The 23,145-nt window shown below is 38.4% G+C and overlaps 1 protein-coding gene across 1 annotated transcript in view; it reads right to left on the reverse strand.

The window, feature by feature from the left end:
• LOC136863977 (cytokine receptor) overlaps positions 1-23,145 on the reverse strand; it is a 648,368-nt gene that overhangs the window by 51,821 nt on the left and 573,402 nt on the right. The window contains exon 23 of the mRNA XM_067140447.2: positions 435-578. Within this exon, the coding sequence (XP_066996548.1) occupies positions 435-578 (144 nt within the window). The remainder of the gene's footprint in view (positions 1-434; positions 579-23,145) is intronic.

Genomic DNA, 23,145 nt, shown 5'->3' on the forward strand with positions numbered 1-23,145 from the left:
ATGGACATTCATCAGTAACATATATTAACGTACCCCTAAGCACGATCAGTGCGCAATAAAGAATTAAGACTTAAAACTACGAGTATTTGATTACTGTTATTTCAAAAAACTGATTTTCGTCACATGTGAATTAAAATATTCAAAATTCTAGATACCCACAAACTGAAACTATGTCTAATTCTAACCTCCTTGAAACAAATTTACATATAGGAAAATAATTCTTCTTTCATTCTTTATGTTAAAGAAAACTCGGTATCTGATATAAAATATAAAGTTATATGTTAGTAGCAGGGAAGCAATTTATCTTGGGTATAAGTCCACTTCAAAAAAAAAGGATCACTAATTATCACAATTCTTGCAGTCCGTCCCTTGTGGATGGGAGAAGGAAATAGAGGCGGTCATATCTACAGCAGCAGAGGCTGTGAGTAGCTCACCTGATCTACTTCAGTTCCCGAATCAGAAGATATGTGCGTTCCAGATGTCAAGGAAGATGAAACACTTTCATGACCAGAGCTGCAGCCACTGCTAGCTCCACTGGGATTGCGGCCGTGACGTTCCTCCTTCTTCTGCAGTAGTAGCTATATAGGTTAACAAAATTCGTGAGAATGGACATGAAGGAAAATGTAAGGAGACAACTCTTCTGTGTCTCTTGCCTTTTAAACCACTCTTATATCCAACAGTAGGCCCAACACCATTATATATTGAGTTAGTCTACAGATTACTTCATTATGAGCTATATTTTCTAAGAAATAACAGTTAAAAACATTTCAATTTTTAAAAGGTTAATAAAATCTCTACTGTATATTAATATCATTCACACCACAAAGATGGAATCATCCATCTTTAGTGGCATTCATATATTCATGAGGAGAAGATCAATTATTTGAACGAGTGCATTGTCAACCTGAGTTGACGTTTATGAGGATCATCATCACCATTTAAGCATTTAATTAATTTTAATGTTAAGCAGCATATATCGTTATTGAAGAACTTTCCTTCAGGGATTGATAACTAGAGATAACTCCAGCCCTATTATGAACCAAACAATTTATGTTTAGAAAGAATATTCATGTATTCATAAAAGGCAGAATACAGATGACACCCTTCTGTGCTAGTTCTATGTTCCTAGTCTTTTACCACTTGTATATCAATCAATCAATCAATCAATCAATCAATCAATCAATCAATCAATCAATCAATCAATCAATCAATCAATCAATCAATCAATCAATCAATCAATCAATCAATCAATCAATCAATCAATCAATCAATCAATCAATCAATCAATCAATCAATCAATCATTCAATCAATCAATCAATCACCCCTGATCTGCATTTAGGACTGTTACCCAGGTGGCAGATTCTGTATCAACTGTTTACCTAGTCAATTTTTTTAATGATTTCAAAAACTTGGAAATTTATCAAACATCTCATATGGTAAATTACAACATTATTTTCTTATTATGATTCTTCCAACATTAAAGAAATACATCCAATCTTATTTGTCTACAGGGCCGATGACCTCAGATGTTAGGCCCCTTTAAAAACAAGCATCATCATTATTTGCCTACCAAAGTCATTCCACGCCATCTCTCCACTGACAGCTCAGAACATAAGGCTAAGTTGAACAGCTTGCTACCTTACTCCTAAATTTTCCCATCCCAATGTCTGCAACATTTTTGTAATGCTACTTCTATGTCGGTAATCACCCACAACAAATCGTGCTGCCTTCCTTTGGATCTTTTCCAGTTCTCGAATCATGTAATCCTGATGGGGGTCCCAAACACTAGAACCTTACTCTAAATGGGGGCCAATACTTCCATATCCCCCCTACAACCCCTAAATACATTCATAATCATATTAAGAGATCTGTAACCTTTATTTGCAATCCCGTTAATCTGATTACTCCAATGAAGATCTTCCCTTATATTAACACTCAGGCTAGGTTCTTTCAGTGATCTCCATGAGGTTCCTCCACTTCATCAACAATATACTGTAATTAAAACTGAGAGGACTTTTGCTTTTGGTGAACTTACAGCCAGACATTTCACCCCATTTACCATCATACCATTGTCTGCTGTCCATCTCACAACACTGTCCAGGTCTTTTTGCAGTCACTCACAATCCAGCAACTTATTTGTTACTCTATGCTGTATAACATCATCTGCAAAAAGCCTTATCTGTGATTCCTGCTCTTTACACAATCATTTGGCATAATATGATATTATGATATAATTGTAAGAAAATAAAAAGGCCCAATAATACAGCTTCACCTACTCTAATTAACTAAGATCTGTTTTCTGAACATTTAGATATCACATCTTATGTCTCTTTTCTTTTCTTGTGTTTATTCAGCTTTCCTCTTAACCCTCACTTTCTACATCAAGGCCAAAGATCCATCAAAATGTCCCCTCAATAAGTGTTTATGTCGCCCTTCCAATGAAGCAGAAACAAGGTCGTTGGGAGCTGAGAAGTAATGGAGATAGAAGAACTAGGATTGATGAGGAGAGAGCGCAACTATTTGAAGACAGCAGTATGTGAATATGTGGAGATTGTCTTTGTCCTTTAATATCTTCATGCCTGTCCTTGTCTCCCTTTGCTATTGCTCCCTATTCCCACATTGAATTAATCCCAATATGTGTTCCTTTATATGACTTGCCTTAACACTTCTTTCAATCAAATCAATCATCACTAATATGCATTTAGGGCTGTTGCCAAGAAGGCAAAGTCCCTGTCAATTGTTTACTTCATATTTACATTTATTTATAATTGTTTACTTTGCTTTTTCTTAAGTGTCTTCAATGAACTTGGAAATTTATTGAACATTGCCCTGGATAATTTATTCCAATTCCTTAATCCTCATCTTATAAATGAATATTTGCCCTAATCTGTCCTCTTGAATTCTACCTTTATCATAATATTATGATCTTTCCTACTTTTAAAAGCTCCATTCAAGCTTATTCTTCTACTTTCCACACCAACTCACCACTGACAACTCAAAACCTACCATACTACTGACTACGAGGATAATCCAAATAATTTTGTACAGTTCTGTAAGAAGTTCAACCGTCAATATGGATCCAACATGAGATTTATAGTCTGTAACGTACCACATAGTCAAGGATCTTGTCTCCTTACTCCCAAGTCTTCCCAGCCCAAAGTTGGCAACATTTTTGTAATACTACTCTATTGCCAGAAATCTTTATTCTTTCCCATTACTTCTTTTGATGTTTTGTTCTTTCAGTATGAGGTAAGTCTTAATTTCTCATCAAGCTATTCTCCTCTCACACTTAGGGAAAGTTAACACTGACGAATTTGTTTCTTATGTCACCTTTTCCTTTATGCAAGTTTATCACATCCATGCCTGTATAAATTCTCCTTCTTGACTACATCTGTCCATCATTAATTCAGCATATTCAAAGGAGGACGATGTGTCGAGTCATTTTACAGACTTTAGGGTTTAGATACGATTTTATTTATATGGCCATTGATAATATTAAATTCAAGTGGCTAGAGGCATTCCAAGAAGGTAATTCATTTACTATAACACATTAGTGAATTTGGTACAATTCTATTTAAAAAATATGCATGTGGAGAGTCTCAACAAAGAGTTTTGAATTCATAATAAGAGTTATTACTATATTGTAACATAGATGATGACACCGCTCATGTAGTCGTCATCGTCGTCATCATCATCACCTTCCTTTCGTATGTTATCATATTTTTGGCATATGTTCTCACTGTTGTAATTAGTGTGTGATTAATATAGTCATATGTAACTTGTACTTTAATCAGTGGTTAGTATTTTGTTGTGTCAGGAGTGGGATCTTAAAAGAAACTGGTAAATAAGAAGACTCCAAAATGATGATTAATGGTGCTGCCGGTGCAGTACATCAAAATTTATCCTGCAACATATAGGTTAGACCTCCTAAACATCTTATCATTACCAGCGAAATGCAAAGTGGATTGTTGGAAGAAGTTCAAACAAATATTCAGGTAATCAAAGAAAAATTTACTTTACATTTCACATTAAAAATTAACGTTACATTTGAACGATATACATTTAATAAATGTGTCAGAATTCGTAAAAAAACATTCACTGAATATTTAACTAAAATCAAATCACAAGCAAAGAAATACAATCTTGGGCTTTTAAATGAAAGTCTCCTGAAAGATAAAATTATTATTGGTGTAAATTCAAAATGTTGGCCAAAGATAACTTTTGATCATGCAGTAACAATAGCTTTAGCTTCTGAGCAAGCAACTAAATTACTAAAGGAAATGCAAATTAAGAATGAAGGAATAGTTGATGTTGTAAACATGAAGTAAAAGTATGTTGTTCACAATAAGAAGTCAGAAGAAGAAAAGCCCAAGGAGTTTGATTGCAAAAGATGCGGACAGAGACATATGCCAAGGTCTTGCCCAGCGTTCGGGAAAAATGCAACAATTGTGGTAAACCATGCCATTTCAGTATTGTCTGCAAGAGAAAAGTGAAGAAGTAGTCCAGGATTGAAGCAATATATATACAAGGGGCAGTCAAATGAAAACCAATCACCTGCCATAACACACATTCCGCAAGAAAGGTGGTAACACTGCTGTTACGTTTCGATACAGCCATCGCTGTGGTAGGAGAACTGCATAGCGACAACTCACAAGTGCATGCAGTTGTTGGGTTATGTCTTTGTTGATGCGCAGACTGGTCTAGTGTGTTCCTCCAGCTGTAGAAATGAAGGCAAGCAAAGAAGAGCAGAGAAGTGTGGTTCATTTTCTGGTGGTTGAGGGTGCTGGAGTAAGTGAAACTCGTTGTTGCATATCTGCTGTGTATGGCAAACACCGCATGTCCACAACGAGTGTGCGCGAGTGGCATAGGAGATTCCGAGAAGGGTGCACATCCGATCTTTCACCTTGTGATTTTCACATTTTTGGCTTTCATTTGGTTTTCATTCGACTGCCCTTATAATACAACACTGAAGAGAGCTCAAAGAAAGAATTTTTTTGTAGCAACCATATTCTCCCAAGACCCTACCAACATAAGTTGGCTGCAATCCATCAACATCGCAGCAAAGAACACCAATATGAAGAAGGATACTGGAGCGCAATGAAATGTCATATATCTCAGTTGTTCACCAAATGGTGCAATGCAGTATTACAAGAATCAAGGACAAAGAGACTGGTTACAATTAGCAGCAGTGAAATAAATGTCATTGGAGAAAACACACAGTGCTCCACGGATGATATCCTAACTTATGCTGAAAGTAAGCTCCACCGTATTACATGTGAAGTGATGGAGACTTTCAAATGCGGGCATTAAACTGAACAAAAGCAGATGTATTTCTTAAGCACAATCACTGAAGTTTCTAGGCCATATTGTGTCAACAGCAGGATTAAAAGCAAATGATGAAAAAATACAGGCTATACAGAAATTGGAAATGCCTAAAAACAAACAGTAATTACGACTTTTGGGAATGGCAACATAAACAAGTTTATTCCAGTAGACATGATATAGGCTTTTGGGCTTATGCCATGTCAAAAAATAAAAGAAAATTCTTTACGCTTCGCAGAGAACTTCGCTCTGCGTCATCAGAAGAAAATCTCAACTGCTCACGAGAAAGGCTTCTCAAGGAATGAGGTTTGAATTTAGACATTATAACAGAAGTGGAAGTGGCATATTTGTTCATCACCAGATGACTCACCAGATATGGAACAGTGCTAGCATTTGAAGCGGAAGCTGACGGAACCATCAGAATTAGTCTGAGAGGGAATCACATAACAACAGGAGGTACACACATATGAAAGTATGACATAGATACAAGTCTGGAATGAAACACCTGGTGATGAGGAATGTACTAATTTGGAGAACACCGAAACGAAATAACAACAGTGAAGGGACAGGGAAGGGAACTACCTATGTAAATCCTTAATGGCTGGCAACCACGTATTATTTAACTGGTAGTCAGTGTCCCTGTTGAAACTGTTAGGATTTCTACGTATTTCCACAGCTTCCCGTACAATCCTGGACCTGTAGTGTCTAGTGTGGGTAAGAGCTCGAGTATCTTGGAACACGACAGCATGACCCAACGATAGAGCGTGCTCAACTAATGCTAATTTGTCTGGCTAGTTGAGATGAATATTTCGTTCATGTTCCTTGATACGAGTACGAATGGACCGGCATGTTTGGCCAATGCATACCTTGCCGCTAGTACAGGGAATTTCGTATACCCAAGGATGTAAAAGTGGGGACAATTTGTCCTTGGTTTTGCCCACGTTTATTCCAAATTTATTGGAATTAACAAGTCCATTACAAGGGCTTCTGAAGGAGGACACGAAATGACAATGGACTCGGCATGAGGAAAATGAAGTCAAGGAAACTTAAGAGGCCTTGGCAAGTCCACCAGTTCCATGCTACTAAGATGTCAACAAGGATGTCAAATTAACAGTTGATGCAAGTTCCAAAGCACTGGGAGCAGTGCTCGCTCAAGATGACCATCCAGTAGCTTCTGGAACCAGAGTATTACAGAAATCAGAGCAGAACTATCCTCAGATCGAGAAAGAAGCATTAGCAATCAAATTTGCCTCCAACAAGTTCAGTATTAAAGAACTTGACCATATTCAGTTTCTATTAGATTCATGTAGACTAGTAACATTCATCAAACATATGAGACATTGATAAAGTATGGTCCATCTGTCAATACAATTTCATTTACAGAAAACTACACGTGGTCGAGATGGAACATAAACCACTGGGAAATAATATTCAAGAAACCAATTGTGACAGCACCTCCAAGGCTACAAAGAATAATATTCAAGGTTCTGCAGTATTCACCACAAGTATTGTACAAAAAAAGGAATGGAAATCCCATTACCAGATGCCTTAAGCTGTGATTGCAGCAAAGGAAGTGATCAAGATGATGACACAGATAAAGAGAAGCTGGAAGTTCATGCAGTCCTAGCAGTAACAGGAGAAGTTCCTGAAAGTTTGCAAGAAGCAACTAGAATCAATGAAGAACTCCAACATCTGAAAGAAGTGATCGTGTTAGGATGGCCCGACAACATCAATGATGTAGCTCCAGATATCAGGGGATACTTCGGTTTTAGACAGGAACTGTCATACAGCAAAAGGATCAAAATAATACTCCCTAAGTTGCAAATTAAGATTATGCTAGACAAAATTCACATAGGTCATAAGAGAATAGAGGAGTCATTGAAGAGAGCAAGACTGCTATTCTGCTGAAAGTCTTCAACAAAAGATATAATCACCTATGTAAACAGCTGCTCAGTATGTCAAAGAATGCCAAGAATTCTAATGACCCACTCATGGTAAAGAAAACACCAAAGCTACCCTGGCAGATAGTGGCATCTGATCTGTTCAGTGTTGGTGGAAATGATACATCATCATTGCTGATAGTTACTCAGGATTTTTCGATATCGCCATACTTAAAAACTTAACCTCTAAAGAAGTCACAAACCTCCTAAGAAAATGGTTTGCAGTACATGGAATTACTGAAGTGCTCGACACAGACAATGGACCACAATACAGCACTAAGGAATTCAAAAAGCCCCTGATGAGATTATTTCTGCTTTGTAGTTTAATCAGGAGAAGGAATGTATGTAGAACTGGAAATGATGAGTTCTTTTATGTGCCAGTAAATCTAGCAACACGAGGCTGATGTATTTGAGCACCCTCAAAGACCACTGGACTGAGCCAGGATCTAACCTGCCAATTGGGCTAGGAAGGCAAGCAATCTACTGCCTGAACTACTCAGCCTGGCATATACATTTAATTCAAACTGAATATGTATATACAGAAAATGCAGTAATTGATGGGTAGCTGCATACCAATGTACATAACATACAATGCATGAAGTGCTATACAATAAGACAAGTATATAGAAAGTGAAAACTGTAACCTTCCTTTTCATAATCTGTTGTAATGTACAAAAGTGCCCAGAACATATCCCTCAAAATTTCTTGTCACCATACAAGATCAACATCTGAGAGATCTGACTGCACTTTTTGGAATATATGTATGCAAATACTAAAATCTACATAGGTTGATTTTTAGGTTTTGGCAACCATGCTCCAGCACAGCCATGCAACGGGGTGCGGCTCTGTTATTCTTACCAAAGTATGCTGACCTGCGTCCCCTTCCTCAGAGCACTCGACCTCACCCTTCCCCCTCCATGTCCGTTTACAGTGGCCAGGTGAAGATGAGCAGTTGTGAGTAAGTGCTCGCGAAAGATAGTCGCCACGTCTTCCAAGCATGAACAGAGAAGGTGGTTAAAAATCCAGTGTGCTAGAGGTCGCACCAAGGATGCGATCTGTTCACCCATCAGTAAGTGATAACATGAACTGATTGTGTTCGCATTAGTGAAGATGCATCGGATGTGATCTTAATATATACCGTTTCCCTATGGTAAAACCGTTAATATGGCATACTAATCATTTTTGCAAAACAATCTGCGAGCAGCTCTGAAAAGAGAGAGGCGACATTTCAGGGATAACCCATCCATCGTTCTACACAATGATGCTACGGCACAAGGCGGGTATAGTAATGACCAAGTGGTAATCTACAAACTGAATTGACTCAGCCAATAGGAGTGTAAAGTCGATAGGAGTGCGAGTTCCAACTTACTGAAATATTAATTTTACTACTAAGACAACATAGCACTAATTTTTCAGAGAGAACCTTCACAAATTTACAACTCAAAGCTGACCTCACAAATTCTACTGATGCTGAAAACTTTATCTTGTATAATATTCTTTATTCTTTTCATTTCATGGGTTCACAGAGAAATATTTAGGATTCCTCTTAGTTTCTTCTGGTAGCTCAAGTGGTAGAACAGTGGACTGTACAGTGACCGGGTCATATGACCGGGTCAGGAATGGAATGATTTAAGCCCCCCTCTAGCAGCAAGTATAGGAACTGTGCCAGCTGCCGAAGCCTGTAGAACTCCTCTGGGGCAATGATTAATGACTGACAGATGAAATGAAATATGATATGATATTGGAGAGAGTTGCTGGAATGAAAGATGACAGGGAAAACCAGAGTACCCGGAGAAAAACTTGTCCCACCCCTGCTTTGTCCAGCACAAATCTCACATGGAGTGACCGGGATTTGAACCACGGTATCCAGAGGTGAGAGGCTGGCGCGCTGCCACTTGAGGAAAAGGTGACAGTGTTTCACGTTGGTACCAATGACATAAGGCAAGCAGGTATAAGTACCAACATAGTTGGGGATGTGTGGGATCTGGTAAATGCAGCACGGGTGAAGTATTTCTTTTTTTCTTTTGCTAGTGGCTTTTCGTTGCACCGACACAGATAGGTCTTATGGCGATGATGGGATAGGAAAGGGCTAGGACTGGGAAGGAAGCGGCCGTAGCCTTAATTAAGGTACAGCCCCAGCATTTGCCTGGTGTGAAAATGGAAAACCACGGAAAACCATCTTCAGGGCTGCTGACAATGGGATTCGAAACCAATATCTCCCGGATGCAGGCTCACATCCGCGCGCCTCTAACCGCACGGACAACTCACCCGGTGCGGGTGAAGTTTAAGGAAGCGGAGATTGTTATCAGTGGAATACTGTGTCGGAGGGATACTGACTGGAAGGTAATTGGGGATTTAAATAGAGAATAGAGTGGGTATGTGGGAAACTGGGAGTGAGATTTCTAGATCCTAATGGGTGGGTAGGAGATAGGGATCTGCACTCAGATGGCCTTCACTTAAACCGCAGTGGTACATATAAGTTATAACCAGGTACATTCAAGGAAACAGGGAGTCTAGGGAGCAGTCATAAGGGTACAGGGATATGGAAGTCAAGTAGGGATGACATAAAAATATTAGTACTCAACTGTGGAAGTATTGTAAAAGAAAGAATAGAATTACAGTAATTTAATAGATATATACTTACCAGATATTGTAATAGGAGTTGAATCATGGCTGAGAAATGATATAATGGATGCAGAAATATTCTCACAGTACTGGAATGTGTATCGTAGAGATAGGATAGGAATGATAGGAGGGGGAGTATTCATTCTGGTGAAAGAAGAATTTTGAGCTACAAACATGAAACTCTAGGTGTAAGGCTCATTCCTAATCATAATAGGCAACTTGATGTCTTTGGAGTGTACAGACCGGGGAAGGGTAGCGCTGATGCTGATTCAGAATTATTTGATAACATAACGAGCTATGTGGAAAACGATATGGAAAGGAACATGATTGTAGTGGGTGATCTCAATTTAACAAATGTCAACTGGGAAGGTAATGCAAACAACAGGAAGCATGACCGACAAGTGGCAAATAAGTTAATATGGGAAGGGCAGCTGATTCAGAAAGTGATGGAACCAACTAGAGGGAAGAATATACTGGATGTGGTGCTAGTAAAATCAGATGAGCTGTATAGAGAAACCAAAGTAATAGATGGTATTAGTGATCACGAAGCAGTTTTTGTCGCATTAAAAATAAATGTGATAGAAAGGAAGGTATTAAAATTAGGACTACCGAGCTCGATAGCTGCAGTCGCTTAAGTGTGGCCAGTATCCAGTATTTGGGAGATAGTGGGTTCGAACCCCACTATCGGCAGCCCTGAAGATAGTTTTCCGTGGTTTCCCACTTTCACACCAGGGTGTACCTTAATTAAGGCCTTTTCCGTGGTTTCCCACTTTCACACCATTGTGTACCTTAATTAAGGCCACGGCCGCTTCCTTCCCAGTCCTAGCCTTTTCCTATCCCATAGTTGCCATAAAACCTATATGTGTCGGTGCGACGTAAAGCCAATAGCCAAAAAAAAAAAATTAGGATTATTAGGCAGTACCATATGGCTGATGAAACAGGCATGAAGAAGTTTTTAAAAAGTAATTAAGATCGGTGGAAAACGGTAAATAAAAATTTAAACAGACTCTGGGGTGGGTATAAAGCAACAGCTGAGGAATGGGAAAACAGGTTTGTACCCTTAAAGGTGGTAAGGAATGGTAAAGATCCACTATATTATAACAGAAGTAAAGAAACTAAGAAGGAGGTGCAGGTTGGAAAGAAATAGACTTAGAAATGGCAGTGGAAGTAAGGAGAAACTGGAGGAACTTGCTAGGAAATTGAGTCTAGCGAAGAAGTCAGCTAAGGATAACATGATGGCAAGCATAATTGGTGGTCATACAAATTTTAGTGAAACATGGAAAAGTATGTACAGGTACTTTAAGGCAGAAACAGGTTCTAAGAAGGACATCCCAGGAATCATTAATGAACAAGGGGAGTGTGTATGTGAGGATCTACAAAAGGCAGAAGTATTCAGTCAGCAGTATGTAAAGATTTTTGGTTACATGGATAATGTTCAGGTAGAGGAGGTGACTAACACTAAAGAAGTATTAAAATTTACCTATGATAAAAATGACATTTTCAGTAAGATACAAAAGTTGAAAACTAGAAAAGCAGCTGAAATTGATAAGGTTTCAGGAGATATACTAAAGACAATGGGTTAGGATATAGTATCATATCTGAAGTACTTATTTGATTATTGTTTGCATGAAGGAGCTATACCAAATGAATGGAGAATTGCTATAGTAGCCCCTGTGTATAAAGGAAAGGGTGATAAACATAAAGCTGAAAATTACAGGCCAGTCAGTTTGACATGCAGTGCATGTAAGCTTTGGGAAAACATTATTTCTGTTTATAGTAGATGTTTGCAAAATTAATAATTAATAATTAATAACGGCCACTTCCTTCCAACTCCTAAGCCTTTCCTATCCCATCATTGCCATAAGACCTATCTATGTCGGTGTGACATAAGCCACTAGCCTTTGGGGATTGTAAGTACCTAGGTGTTAATATAAGAAAAGACCTTCATTGGGGTAATCACATAAATATGATTGTAAATAAAGGGTACAGATCTCTGCACATGGTTATGAGGGTATTTAGGGGCTGTAGTAATAACGTAAAAGAGAGGGCATATAAGTCTCTGGCAAGACCCCAACTAGACTATGGTTCCAGTGTATGGGGCCCTCACCAGGATTACTTGAATCAAGAACTGGAAAAAATCCAAAGAAAAGCAGCTCGATTTATTCTGGGTGATTTCCGACAAAAGAGTAGAGTTACAAAAATGTTGCAAAGTTTGGACTGGGAAGATTTGGGAGAAAGGAGACGAGCTGTTCGACTAAGTGGTACGTTACATGTCATAAGTGGTATGTTCCAAGCTGTCAGTGGAGGGATGGCACTGAATGACATCAGTAGCCGAATTAGTTTGAGTGGTGTCTTTAAAAGTAGGAAAGATCATAATATGAAGGTAAAGCTGGAATTCAAGAGGACAAATTGGGGTAAATATTCATTTATAGGAAAAAGAGTTAGGGATTGGAATAACTTACCAAGGGAGATGTTCAATAAATTTCCAATTCCCTTGCAATCATTTAAGAAAAGGCTAGGACAACAACAGATAGGGAATCTGCCACCTGGGCCACTGCCCTAAATGCAGATCAGTATCGACTGATTGATTAAGCCACGAAGGCTCCTGGACTGTACAGTAGTGGGCTATAATTATCAGAGATCCATAGATCTTTAGATTCACATTCTGTCTGGAGGAGTATTTTAGCTAACAAGTGATAGGAGTTGTGCAACATGGGCGACAGCCCTAAATGCAGACCAGCGGTGATTGGTTCCTGATTGACTGACTGATTGATTGATTAATCAATTGACTGATTGATTGACTTTACAAGTATAAAGTTTTATATAATCCTCCTTTTCAATACAAAACCACCATCTATATTAGATATATATTAGGTGTATTGTATGTATATTGTATTGAAAAGGAGGAATATATAAAAAGTTTTATTTGTAAATTGATAACCGTCAATACAGAATGAGATTTATAACATGCAATGATTGATTGATTGATTGATTGATTGATTGATTGATTGATTGATTGATTGAAACAGAAACCACTACTGTAACTTACAAGCTTGCAAACAGGTGACTCCACAAATTTCCAGCAAAATAACTTCCTTTCATATGCCAGCTTAGGTAGGTATTACATAGTGTCAAAATATGATCCTAAAAAGGAATAACCTAAATGTTTTGAACAATGTTATACATTACTGACTTCATCACTAGCTTCACAACAAGGCCAACATGCATCAAAACCTGGTCAGCACAAAAGGCAGAAAGTCATATTTCAGTTATTCAAATTCCACATAAAACCATAGATTTCATCACTTATAACCAGGAGTCAGATTTTTCTTATTTTGTTTCTTGATATAGATGTTGATTCCCATAGGGAATCTGAAATATTTGTTCAGAATGAGTAAATTTATAATACCAATATAAATGGTCCGTTATTGGACATTATAAATTTTCCAGCTAACTCATTCCTGATATTTACTCAGTTCACCTGCAAGGACATGGCTTCGATTCCTTGCCAAAAAGTAAAAAAAATTAGGAACACACCTCCATTTCTGCAGAGGCAGGTGGCCCTGGAGTACACTCAGCATACACCAAAAATTAGTATCATATTAATTCCTTGGAGCAAAGGGTACGTTTGATAAAGACTACGACCAAAATTTCCTTTACAAAAACAATTATATGATAGAGATAGAATGCTGTTTCTTCCCAGTAATGTAGAAATTCTTGCATAACAGCAGACATCATCTGAGATATTGGAATAGTAAATTCAATCATTTCATCATTTCTTTCATCTCCCATTTTCTCAGATATATTCTGGACGATGACTTGTAAAACATGCACAATTAAGTAACGCCTTCTACAATGTCTGATACCTGGTAATATTAAGAATATTTCATATTTCTCATATATTTGTAAATTCATTAACATTAATATGGTTTTATTATATTTCTTAATAACAATGAAAGTTCAAAAGCCCTTTCCACCCAGATAGCACTGAACACATTTTAAATATCAAGTATATAACTTCTAAATTCCCAATTTACCTTTGTATGAAGATCTCTCCTATCACAAACTTTAATTTCTACTTCCTTTCTCATACATTTTCATTCAGTTTGAGCTGTTTTCTTCTATTTATTAAATTTGCCATTTTGCATTTTTAAATCTCCAATACTCATCATCATCATCATCATCATCAACATCATCATCATCATGATTTCCCCTTGTCTAGCTCCTGCCGGGCAGGGATGTTGATGGCACTTCTCCACCGTTGCCTCTCCTTCCACCAATCCTCTTCAGTAACTCTATTCCATTCCATTCAATTGTATTCCAGTCCAGTCTTCTTTTTCTTATACTGTTCTTGACAGAGTCCATCTGTCTTGCTCTGGGCCTCCCTCTTTCCTTCTACCTTAGCCTCCAACACTTGTTTTGGTATCCTTCCCTCTTCTATCCTCTTAACATGTCCAAACCATCTCAATTTATTCCTCTCCAACCTATCACTCAGTTTTTCTACCCCTATCTCTTTTCTGGCCTCAACATTTCTTATTCTGTCTCTCCTTGTCCTCCCTACCATACTCCCCAGGAACTTCATCTCAATGGCCTGGATTTTACTCTCAATTCTTGCTGTCAAAGTCCAAGTCTCTGATACATACATTAATATAGGTATATAGTACATGTACATTATCTCTTTACATTTCATAGGAACGTGTCTGTTCCACACCAGGTTCCTTACATTCTGGTAGAACATATTTCTCACTTGTACCCTTCTGCTGATCTCCTTATCCAACCTTGCATCTTGCATTATTTTACTTCCCAAGTATATGAAGAATTCAACAAACTTAAGGCAGTGTCCCCTGATACTAACAATTCCTTTTTCTTCCCCCTCTTGTCATCACCACTGTTCTACCCTTCTCCACATTGATTTTGATACCATATTTCTCAATATTATCATTTAAAGCCCCCAGTTGGATTTGCACTTCTGTATTGCTGACTCCCAAGATCACTATGTCATCTGCAAACAATAATGTTTTCATATCCCCTCCATATCTCGCCTTTGTTTCCTTTAGAATTTCATCCACAATCATTATAAACATACGTGGAGACAAGACATTTCCCTGTCTTGGTCCACTCTGGTTTCTAAACCCATCTGTTCTCCCCGCTGGAGTCTGGACACAACTGGAACAATTCTTATTTATTGCTTTCACTAGTTCCCTTGATTGCCTTCCACATCCTTTTCTTTCCAGGGTTTCCCACACCTTTTCTATATTACCACTAGCATACATCTATGCCTTCTCTAGATCAAGGAATACCATCACCAGATCTTTTCCATATTCCCACTGTTATTCCATCAGCAATCTCATGGCAAATATAGGGTCTATTGTTGACCTGCCCTGTAGAAATCCATACTGCTCTTCTACATTTCTTTCCACACTTCCATACATCCTCCTTTCTATTATTCTCTCCAATATTTTGGCTACTTGTGACAACAGTGTAATTCCTCGATAATTGTCACATACCTTCCGGTCACCTTTCTTAAATACTGGTATTATTACACCTTTACACCAATCATCAGGTACTTGCTTTTTCCTCCATATACACCTTAGCAGCCTACATAACCAATTTATACCAATAGCTCCTGCTGCCTTTATCATTTCCATGCATATTTCATCCATCCCTGCTGCTTTTCCTGTTTTCAATTTTTTTTAACAGCCATTTCCACCTTTTTCCATTGCAGTATCACTCTACATTTCTGGATCCTCCTGATTTACCACTACACTCTCTGCTGCATCATTTCTCATGCCAGAATTGTGACCAAATAGGGGATGGATATTCGGAGTGGTTTGAGACTAGGTAGGGTGTACAACAAGGCAGCATATTATCGCCACTTTTATTCATCATTCTAATGGATGAAATAATGAAAAGAGCTAAGAAACTCAACAATAACTCAGAGTTTAAAGCTCTTGGCTTTGCAGACAATGTGTGGTATGGGATGATAGTGAGGCTAAAATACAACAGAAGCTGAATGATGTAAATGCTATATTCAAGCAATTTGGTCTCAAGATAAGCAAGTCCAAAACAACAGTGTTGACTGTTAGTCGACAGAACATCCATACTAACATCACTCTAGATGGCTCCAAGTTGGAACAAGTCCATCAGCTCCATTATTTTGGCACTGTAGTAACAACAGATTGCCGACTATCAGAATGGAGCACAGTTTTACCATCTTGTGAGAAAACTTTGGGATAAGCAAGTTTCATTAAGATCAAAATGAGTACTCTACAGGAGCTTTTTTGTACCAGTTATCGCACATAGTCTAGAAACCTGCATCCAAACCATCAGAAATATCAGCAAACTGCAAGCAGTGGAAATGAAGTTCTTAAGAACTATGATTCAGAAAACAAGGAGGGACAAAATAAGAAACGATGAGATACACCATCTTATCCAAGTGAAAATATCCCTTAGTGATATCTGTGTCGAAGCCAGGCTGAAATGGTTTGGTCATCTCCAAAGAATAGACCCACAAAGAATAGCTAGAATGTGATCTGAGAAGGAAATTGAAGGCAGAAGATCAAAGCCAAGGAAGAGATGGATATCAAATTAGAAATGACCTAATTGAACGAGGTCTGGATTTGCAGCAAATTATGAAAGAAAACCTCCACATGGACAGAAGTAAATGGAGAGCACTCGTTCATCGCAACCGAGAAATTGGAGCCGGTTCAAGATGAGGATGATGAGGAGATTTGAATAGAGTGTGTAATATTTCAGAGTAGCAGTAAACAGTGTACTAAACACATTTTGACAAGTACTCAAATTTCTCTGTATCTATCCAAGCTGGCACTAATATATCTATATATGAATACTGTATAATATAAAATGAGTTTGAGCTGTAGATGGATGATAGTCACATTGAAAAGTATGACACCAAATAGAGTTCAAAAGTGCAATGCAGTTGTTTAAAGTGCTCAGAATTGGAGGTTAGAAAGCCTATCAAATGTTCATGCAGAATTATCTGCAGGTTTACAATGAAGACCAAAAAAAAATTGTTTTATCACGTTATATGAGACAGATTTTTGGTGTGCAATCAGAACATTTTGCAGAATTCCAAGAAAGCTATGGATTGCATAACTGTGTTGTGCTGTACGAATATATCCAGTTTTGACAAACAAAAAGTTCTGATGATAGGAAAGAGCACAAAGCTATGTATCAAACACTTTAAACTTTTAGAATTTTAAACTGCTTTTGCCCACAGACAGCAAAATCTAACAGTAATGTTCAGATGGCATCTATCATCTTCCCAGAATGGTAAAAACATCTGCAACAATGAACTACACTAGGATGGCAGAAGACTGTACTATTTCTGGACAAATGTATGGTATACCTTTATGTAGATTGTCTTGGCAACATTCAAACCAACTTCTTGCCACATAACACAATGTTTTTAATACAATCAATAGAGAGAGGTGTTGTAAAAAATCTAAAACTGACTTATCGCACAGAACAGGATATAGCGACACAGACACAGCATAAATGGAGGTAGCAGAGTGCATAAGTTGAGAAAAGCCAATGTACAATGAAGGCAAGTCTCAAAAGCAGCAGAGGTAGTAATCTACTGAACTTCCCAGAAACCAATGAAGACATCAATCAGTAGCAAAGGTGTCTGTTTTACATGCAATAAAGTTTGTGACAATCAGTTGGCATGATAAGGCGGAGAAGATCATTTGGATTTGTTTTGCCTACTAAAGATATTAGTCCCATCAGTTCATTTACCACAGCTTTAAAAAATCTCCTGCTGAGTAGCTGCTTCTATAGTACAGAAGAATACATGATGAAGTGCTGGTAATGATGCTATTACTTATTAACTTGTAAACGTTCCTAATATCCAATATATAGCCTTAAAAATATGTTAATGTCACACTGATTATGTACATATTATTAACACCATACTCATAGATTTTTATTTTTATTTTGTCTTGTAAATAATGGTTATTAATATTATTTATTATTTTAAAAAATTAAGATGTGCTATCCTAACATTGAGGTATTTGGTGTTTCTGTTTTTCTTCTTTTTCTTCTTTTCAAAATGTTTATTAATGTGCATATAGGCCTATTATTGTTAGTATTAAGAAATCACTCGACAACTCCTATAATGTTGGCATCTTTCAAAATATGTATTTTTTTTTTGTTTTTTTGTTATTTGCTTCACGTCACACTGACACAGATAGGTCTTATAGCGACAATGGGACAGGAAAGGCCTAGGAGTGGGAAAGAAGCGGCCGTGGCCTTAATTAAGGTACAGCCCCAGCATTTGCCTGGTGTGAAAATGGGAAACCATGGAGAACCATCTTCAGGGCTGCCGACAGTGGGGTTCGAACCCACTATCTCCCGGATGCAAGCTCACAGCTGCGCGACCCTAACCGCACGGCACTCTCAACAAGTATCTTCTCCACTGATGTACAGGGCAATTCAAAATGATGGACCCAATTTCATAAATTTATTCTGTGAAATCTAATAAACATATCGTAATGTGAGATATGTGCTAAGAATGGTAAACTCTCAAAGTTTTTTTTTTTTTTCCAGTCATATCACAAGTGTTCTATGCGAGCACTTTGCGTAACACGGCATACATCAAGCCGATAGTCTATGTCTTGCCAAACCTTGTGTAGTGTGTTGCGGTCAATCTCTGCGATGGCTGCTGTGATGCGGGCACGAAGGTCGTCCAATCTTAATGGAAGAGGTGGTACGTAAACATGATCGTTTATGAAACCCCTCAAGAAGAAATCACATGGGGTTAAGTCAGGGGAAAGCGGTGGCCAATGAATGAGTGTTCGATCCTCGTGAGATGCACGACTTATCCAGTGTTGTGGCAATGTCTCGTTGAGATGGCTCCGAACGTTGCCATGGTAATGCGGAGGGGCACCATCCAGTTGAAGGATGAAATCTACACTATCCTCTTCGAGCTGTGGCAGGAGCCATTCTTGCAGCATATCAAGAAAAACATTTCCTGTCACAGTAGGTTTAATGAAGAAAAGGGGTCCATAAACCTTCTCATGGGAAATGGCACAAAACACATTCACCTTGGGAGAACTGCGTTGGTGTTCCACAACTTGATGGGGATTAGAAGTTCCCCAGATCCTTGAGTTGTGTCTTTTCACAGTCCCGGAAAGGTGAAAAGTCGCTTCATCACTGAAAATTACCATTTCGTAGAACCCATCCTCTTCCATTAATGCGAGAAAATCCGCACAGAAGGCCGCTCAAACAGCACAATCAGTGTCTTTTAAGTCCTGCACCAGTTGCAAGCGGTAGGGTTTCATTCGTAAACGTTTCCGCCAAACAGTTGCCTGTGGAAGTTCAAGTTGCCTTGCTGCCCGGTAGGTGGACTTCTGTGGACTCCGCATGAAACTGGCGCAAACACGTTCCACTGTCTCTTCCCCGATCGAAGGACGGCCAGTCAACTTTCGCTTACAGATGCAGCCCATGTCTCTGAATTTTGCATACCACGCACGAATGGCTTTTCCAGTAGGTGGGTCTCTTCCATACCTGGTATGGAAATGCGATTGAACATTAATCAGAGATTTATTTACATGGTAATCAAGCACACAGAACGACTTCTGCTCTCAAACCACAGCCATTTTCTTTACTCGCTTCCTGCGCGCTTGTAACAGCCGAAAATGAAACCGCATGGGATGAAATCTAAACTCAACTAAACTGTGAGAGTTTACCTTTCTTTGCGCATATCTCACAGTATGATACGTTCGTTACATTTCATAGAATAAATTTATGAAATCGGGTCCATCATTTTAAATTGCCCTGTATTTGATGTTCTTCACTACTTACGATCTTTTCTCTGATAATTATATTATTTCTTTCCTCTTGTTGTCTTGATCTTTTTCACACTGATTCTCAAACAATCTTCAGTCTTTTCATTTATTTCCTCAAGTGGTTCTTACACATCTCACTCATTCTTTCAGCATATGACATCATAATTTGTTCATTCTTGTACCTCCGTATGCTCCTCCGCTGCCTTCATGGTATAGTCCATCACTACTTCAAACAGTGACAATATAGTTCCCCCTGGTTTCACATTCAAACTATTCTGTTTTGTCCACTTGTTATCACAGTTTAAACATTAACGAGCAGTTAGGCAATTGAATAAATGTTGATTATGGTACATTGTTTTGTAAAGGTTATTTAAGACTGAATTCTTATTAAATGAGCCTGAAGCCTTGTAAGAATGCAAATATGCTATTAGGTATTGGAGATCAGTGTATTAACGAGCAGTTAGGCAATTGAATAAATGTTGATTATGGTACACTGTTTTGTAAAGGTTATTTAAGACTGAATTCTTATTAAATGAGCCTGAAGCCTTGTAAGAATGCAAATATGCTATTAGGTATTGGAGATCAGTGTAAGTAACAAACAGGATTCTATAATTACTATAATTACTATTACTTAATGTCTAGGAAAATTTCGTTGAAGCTTTTCATTAGGCCTAAATATCCACTCATGCTGAGCTAAATTAATACCAGTTCGCTGTTCCTCAGACATTTCATACTACGCAAGAAAAAAGCGTTTCCTGTTCACATAACAATGTAATTGTATGGTTAAAGGGAACTACCTCACTGTTACATTCAATTGCAGCATAACTAGCATAGCTTCATATTCTACAGTGAGCGTGGAATTCTTTCAGAAAGTTTGGCCGTATTGTATTTTTAACACCTCATGCTACCTCAATCTTCTGTAGTTTCATAATATACTATAATACAGAACAGAATTTACTCAACATTAGCTGTAAGAACTAACATGTAACTATATTGTTCCCAGGATCTGAATAGTCATTTTGCAAGTATTTACGTATACCAGTTTATCTTCAGAGTCAAGACACTGCTAGGTGGGTCATCTGACCAGAAAATAGATTCCTTCAGCACATTCTGAATTACAAGAGAAAATACAGGGGGTATTTTAATGTCCTTGTGGAACGCTGTGTTCAGCAACATGCTCGACAGCCCACAGGACCATTATGAACAATGCACAACATGTGAGGGTGCACATTTTGAACACATGCCGTACTGATGCATTTAGATATGAGTTGCTATCGTCACCTTGCATGTTATAATGATATATCTTGATGCTCAGAGCATGTTTGTAATTTCAGTACTCTTTGGTTTGTTGCAATGTTTTTCAAGCAGAACTTCATATTCTACACAGAACAGTGTGATTCTCTCAGAAAGTTTGATCATTTTACACAGGGTGTATCTAATTTATACCAACAAAAAAATCAGGGAGGATCTTCATGTTATATAAAGAACGAAGAGGATACTCTGTTACTTCCAAGCGTGCAATTCAGACTGACAAACTCTCCGTATTTGCTGTGCAACTGGGAAGGGAACAGAAGTGGGGTGTATGACAGATGGAGACAGAGATAATGTTCAGTGCGAATGCACAAGTTTCTCGTTTGTTTAGAGCAGTCGCTTCCCAGCCCCAGTAGGCAGCATACAGTTTGTTCTGTTGATATTGGCTACTAAGTTTGCTGTATAAATTGGTGAGAATGGCTCCGCCTCGGCACACTGACGAAGAAATGGCTGATATGCACCTAGCCTACGGTGCAGCAAATGGCAATGGGGATTGATGGTGTCCGGCACTTTATAATCGCTGACAACCTCAGCGTTCAAACTTCATGTCCAGTGACACGCGACTGTGTCAAGGAGGGTGGAGAAAACCCTCATGAGACAGTAGTGTGCACATTTCAGCATCGGTTTATTGTCAATACTTGGGCGGGCATTGTTGGTGACTATTTACTTGGGCTATATGTCCTTCCTCCTCACATGAACAGTGAGGAATGCCACCATTTCTCGGTAGAATCACTGCCTGGATTATTGGAAGATGTGCCTCTGGGTATTCAGCAGCGAATGTGGTGATGTCATAATTACTCCACTGCATTTAATTTGCCGTATCAAGCAGCATTTCAATTATCATCATACAGGGTGATGGATAGGCTGTGGTGGGCCGGTTAAGTGGCCTACACACTCGGCTGATTTAACTCCCATGGACTTTTCTTGTTACATGAAGATCGAAGTAGAAGGGAGGAATATTGAAGATTTACTGTAATCAAATCACTGGTTGTATTGTTTTCTTTTCATTCAGTATTTCATTCCTTTTACAATGTTGTGAGGAAAGGAATGCACGATCACGTGCCGGCAGCGATGCATCTTCGTGCATTTTAGTGAACGTCGCTGAGACCAACAGAAGAGAGGAGAAATGATCGGGTGCATTCCTTGACTGACAAGCGTGTCTTATTTACTGCGTGTGCAATTACGGCTGCTTAATAAACAAACTGTGGACATTGCCTGTAAAAGACAAGGACAATTCTCTGCAAGTCAAACAAATTCACTTGTGTATTCGCACGGAGCATTATCTCTGTCTATCATACACCCCACTTCCCCTCCCTTCTCTGAAGCATGGCAGCAGTTTGTGCTCTGGCACAGCAAATGCGGAGAGTTCATCCATTTGAATTGTGCACCTGGAAGTAATACAGGAACCTCATTTCCTCAAAAAGAACAATTTTCACCGCCAACCCAACTGCACCATCGTTCATTATATAACATGAAGAGCATCCCTAATTTTTTTGTTGGTATTATTTAGATAGACACTGTATTTTTACAACACCATAAACCTAATGTACTTCAATCTTGTACAGTTTCATAATATGCTGTAAATTCCCAGAGATCAAGAAGCCAACCTCTAATATACTGTACAGTCACAAAAACATGAAATGTATGGAACACATGAAGGAATCATGCCAACAATTTGATGCACTTATTTTACACTTAACAAGCATTTATGAACAATACATTACTACCACATTGATATTGCATGCCAAACTAAGTATGGGGTAATATTTACGTGCTTTAAACAGTACACAGACCTCACAAAACACACAACAAGAACTTCCGTTTCTTCCACTTATATCATTATAACTGATTGATACACATTTTACAAAACAGTATCACCAAGGACAAGTATATTTTTAAACAGATGATGAAAGCCTACAACCTGTTTTCCAGTCACTGACTGGGTCAGGGATGGAATGAATGAAGCAGATATAGGCTACTAGTACGATGGAGTCGCCACTCCCAAAGTGATTTATTAATGACTGATAGATGCTATGAAATGAGAATGGAGAGTGTTGCTGGAATGAAAGATGACAGGGAAAACCGGAGTACCCGGAGAAAAACCTGTCCCGCCTCCACTTGTCCAGCACAAATCTCA

This window comes from Anabrus simplex, chromosome 2 (assembly GCF_040414725.1).
Source record: "Anabrus simplex isolate iqAnaSimp1 chromosome 2, ASM4041472v1, whole genome shotgun sequence".
NCBI lineage: Eukaryota > Metazoa > Arthropoda > Insecta > Orthoptera > Tettigoniidae > Anabrus > Anabrus simplex.